The sequence below is a fragment of the Astatotilapia calliptera genome, chromosome 12 (assembly GCF_900246225.1).
Source record: "Astatotilapia calliptera chromosome 12, fAstCal1.2, whole genome shotgun sequence".
Taxonomy (NCBI): domain Eukaryota; kingdom Metazoa; phylum Chordata; class Actinopteri; order Cichliformes; family Cichlidae; genus Astatotilapia; species Astatotilapia calliptera.
This window is the reverse complement of record NC_039313.1, coordinates 1302339-1305943: the sequence shown is the minus strand read 5'-3', so window position 1 is coordinate 1305943 and position 3605 is coordinate 1302339. Positions and strand designations below refer to the sequence as shown.

The 3605-nt window shown below is 42.0% G+C and overlaps 1 protein-coding gene across 1 annotated transcript; it reads right to left on the bottom strand.

The window, feature by feature from the left end:
• Window positions 1-1011: 1011 nt before the first annotated feature.
• On the bottom strand, window positions 1012-3251 carry LOC113033897 (alpha-(1,3)-fucosyltransferase 7). The gene has a single exon (XM_026188073.1). The coding sequence runs from the start codon at window positions 3216-3218 to the stop codon at window positions 2181-2183; it is 1038 nt and encodes a 345-aa protein (XP_026043858.1). The 5' UTR covers window positions 3219-3251; the 3' UTR covers window positions 1012-2180.
• Window positions 3252-3605: the final 354 nt, after the last annotated feature.

The following is a 3605-nucleotide window of genomic DNA, read 5'->3' as shown; positions in this document are numbered from 1 at the left end:
CATTAAAATTGTCATCAAATGCCAAAAAGACGAAAAATGCATATTTAACTGATGGCACTCTCATTTTATTATTACATAGCAGACATCCAATAATACCATTAAGGTGAATTATTTTAAACCACACAATCAATCAATCAATTTATTTATAAGCACATTTGAAAACAACACAGGTTGGCCAGCGTGCTGTACATAGTAAAAAAGTGAAAAGTAGATCAAACACACAAAGAACAAAACAACACTCAGTAAAAATGTGTTTTCAGAAAGGTTTTAAAAATGTCGAGTGTGGGAGAGATCCTAATATGAAGATGATCCAAAGTTTGGGCGCAGCCCCGATCTCCTCTGTGTTTTAGCCTGCTGCCAGGGACAGCTAGAAGCAACTTATCAGCTGCCTGAGAGTTCTGTTTGGAGTATTTTTAGTTACCAGATCAGAGAGGTATGATGGCGCTAATCCATTTAGAGATTTAAAAACAAGCAATAAAATGTTAAAATCAATTCTACAACGTACTGGAAGCCAGTGTCAACGAAGCAAGACCGGGGAAATGTGGTTGTGTTTACGAGAGCCTGTCAAGAGTCGGGCTTGTTCAGAATTTATTTTTTCTCAAATGAAAAACTGTCATCAAAGAACACTCGAAGATTCTTTGCAAAGGGACCTCTGGACTTTCCAGAGCACCAAGGTCAACCTTAAGAGAAGAGTGAGGCTCAGAAGGTCCAAATAGTTCAATCTCAGTTTTTTGATCATTTACATTCAAAAGATTTAATGCAAACCATGATTTAATGTCATCACCCATATGGAAAAGATATTTATAAACCTTATAAAGTTTGTTCCGTCTTGTGTGAAACTTGTATGAAAAGCATACAAGAGTGAAAACAGATGTAAGATCCCTTGAAAAATTATATAATGAAACTTGTATGTTTTGGATACTTACTGGAACAATATATGAAAGTAATGAGAAAGTGGCCACTTTCATGAGTAAATCATGTAAGTTTTTACTATTTCTTTTCCATATGGGCAAGGCCGTCTAGCAAAACTTTTAGAGCCTTCATCATGAGGATGAAGAGCCACCAAACCTGACAGAAAAACTTCTATCAGTTAAATAAGATCTGAACCATGCAGTTCCTTTAATACCCACACAGCTCTCCAGTCATGATAAGAGAATCCCATGATCCACTGTATCAAATGCCGCACTTAGATCTAAAAGCACTAAAATAGCAGAGTTACCAGAGTCAGCAATTAATAAAAGATCATTAAAAACGTTTAAAAGCACAAGCTCGGTGCTATGTAGCGCTTTAAAACCAGGCTGAATGTTTCTGAGATGTCATTAATCTGGAGCTTTTTCCAGGATTTTGGACAGGAAGGGGAGTTTAGAGACAGAACTGATTGTTTTTGGGGAAATGGGTGAATGTGTGGTGAGTGGAGGGTTGACAACAGAATTAATGATGTTGAATAAGACACAGGGCGTGTAGCTGTAGTTAGAGATGATATCTGATAAATACTTAGTTTTGCTTTTCGAACAGCATCCTGATAAAGAAACAGGGCTCCTCCTAACATATGAAAGGAGATCTGGAGTTGATCTTTTTTCCATTTTCTTTCCGCTTTCCTGCACGTCCTTCTGAGGCCCGAGTGACATCGTGTAACCAGCGATCAGTTTTAGGTCTAGTGCACTAAGGAACATCAAGAACATTTGAACAAGTGGCATTGAACAAAGTAAGCAAATGTTAATGCGCCTTCCAAGGAAGGGGCACCAATATTCTGATAAACAGCAGAGAAATGTCCAGCAGTGGCAGGAGAATATCTGCTACTGCTCACAAAGAATAGCCCTAAATAAAACACAGTGGCCCAGCATGGAGCCCTGAATTATTATTTCAGTCTGGTACCATGTAATGAAATGTATCTGCCATCGCTCATGTCCTTTGAGACGATACTGCACACCAGCAGTCAGTACTAACAAAAACCGTGCTTCTTGTTCAGTGGCACGTTTACCTGTAGTTCGAACATGTGTAACGTGATTATTAGCAACCTACCCACCTGCTTCAACTTGCAGTTTCTCACCGTTTACCAAAATTAACTGACTGTGCAACAAATTCTCTTCCACTGTACTTCAAGTGTTCTGCATTTTACATTTGCATGTGGAAACTCAGCAGAATCCGCAGTCTGAAACCTTTGGTGAAGAAATCAGACACTAGCCGTTCACCCAGCTGTCCAGGTCGTGGTAGACTTTCCTGGCTGGTAAACTGGGATACCTGACACAGATCTGACACAGCCTTTCTCTCCAGTCACTGTAGGTTTTAATTCGGTAGGTGTTGTGCCACTCCAAGTATTTCTCATAGGCCTGCCTGTCTGCAGACAAAACCTTTAGATATGTTGCCAGATCAGCTGGGCTATTGAAATCAGCTACATGGATAAAGGAATGTGGGGGGGTCATGGCTTCGTAGGTGGCCTTGTTGGGGCCGAGAACCACTGGTACAGCCCCTGCTTGAAAAGCGTTCCTCCAGAGTTTCTCACTGATGTAGTCTTTTTTCTCAGAGTTCTCAAAAGAAAGGTAGAACAGACAGTTTGAAATGGTGGGCAAAAGCTTCTTGTCTGGCAAGGGTTTCTTGTTCCACCTGCCATACACCTCTATGGGGATATGCTTCTTTAGTCTTTGATAAAAAGCAGCCCGAGTCTGTTGAGGCTTGTATTTGCTGACCACCCAGCTGGCAAAGCAGGAGCGATTTGGAGCAGCTGGAAAACTTAGATTATCACCTCCCAGCATTGTTTGCCCATAAGGAATGGATATGTCTGCATCACGCCTGTAGCTCATCGTCCAGTTAAAGAGGCCGTTGAAATGTGTGAGGTTCACATTATTGACAGGAGGTTCCAAGGACATCCACACCCAGTGCTGAGACGTAGGTCGATCCAGGTGTAGGGGCACAGATGAAAGACCTCTGCTCAGCTCATAGTGGTGGAACACAACCACGTCGGCAGCAGAGAAGTCAGCTCTGTCATCAGTGAGTAAACAACGGCTGATGTTATACATCTTGAGGCATTTGTTCCCGTCCAGACTGTAGGAGCGGCCAAACGGCCAGTGCCACACCAGAATCCTGATGTCTCCATGAGCACCGTTGGGGTAACTCTGCAGCTCGCGGTGGGTCAAGAAGCTGTTGTAGAACAGCAGTGAGAGAAAAATGACGACATGCAAGGTGAGAATAAAGCAGGCCCTGGGACCAGATGTTGTCATGGCTGCTGGGTGTATTCCAGGTCAAAAGGCCACCGATCAATGGTATGGAACACTAAAAGGGAAGGAAGGGTAGATCAGAAATATTACTTTCACACACTCTCATCAGTGCAGGAACTGCACATGGGCAAGATGTAATCAACCAAGACAGAAACTGTGGCAGGCATGTAGCAACAGTTTCATTTTATTTTATTTTAGATCTAATATGGAAAATTGCTGTTCGTACATGACACCTGTTCAATTCAATTTTATTTATATAGCACCAAATCACAACAAAATTCGCCTCAACGCGCTTCATAGATACAGAGAAAAACCCAACAATCATGTGACCCCCTATGAGCAGCACTTTGGCGACAGTGGGAAGGAAAAACTCCCTTTTAACAGGAAGAA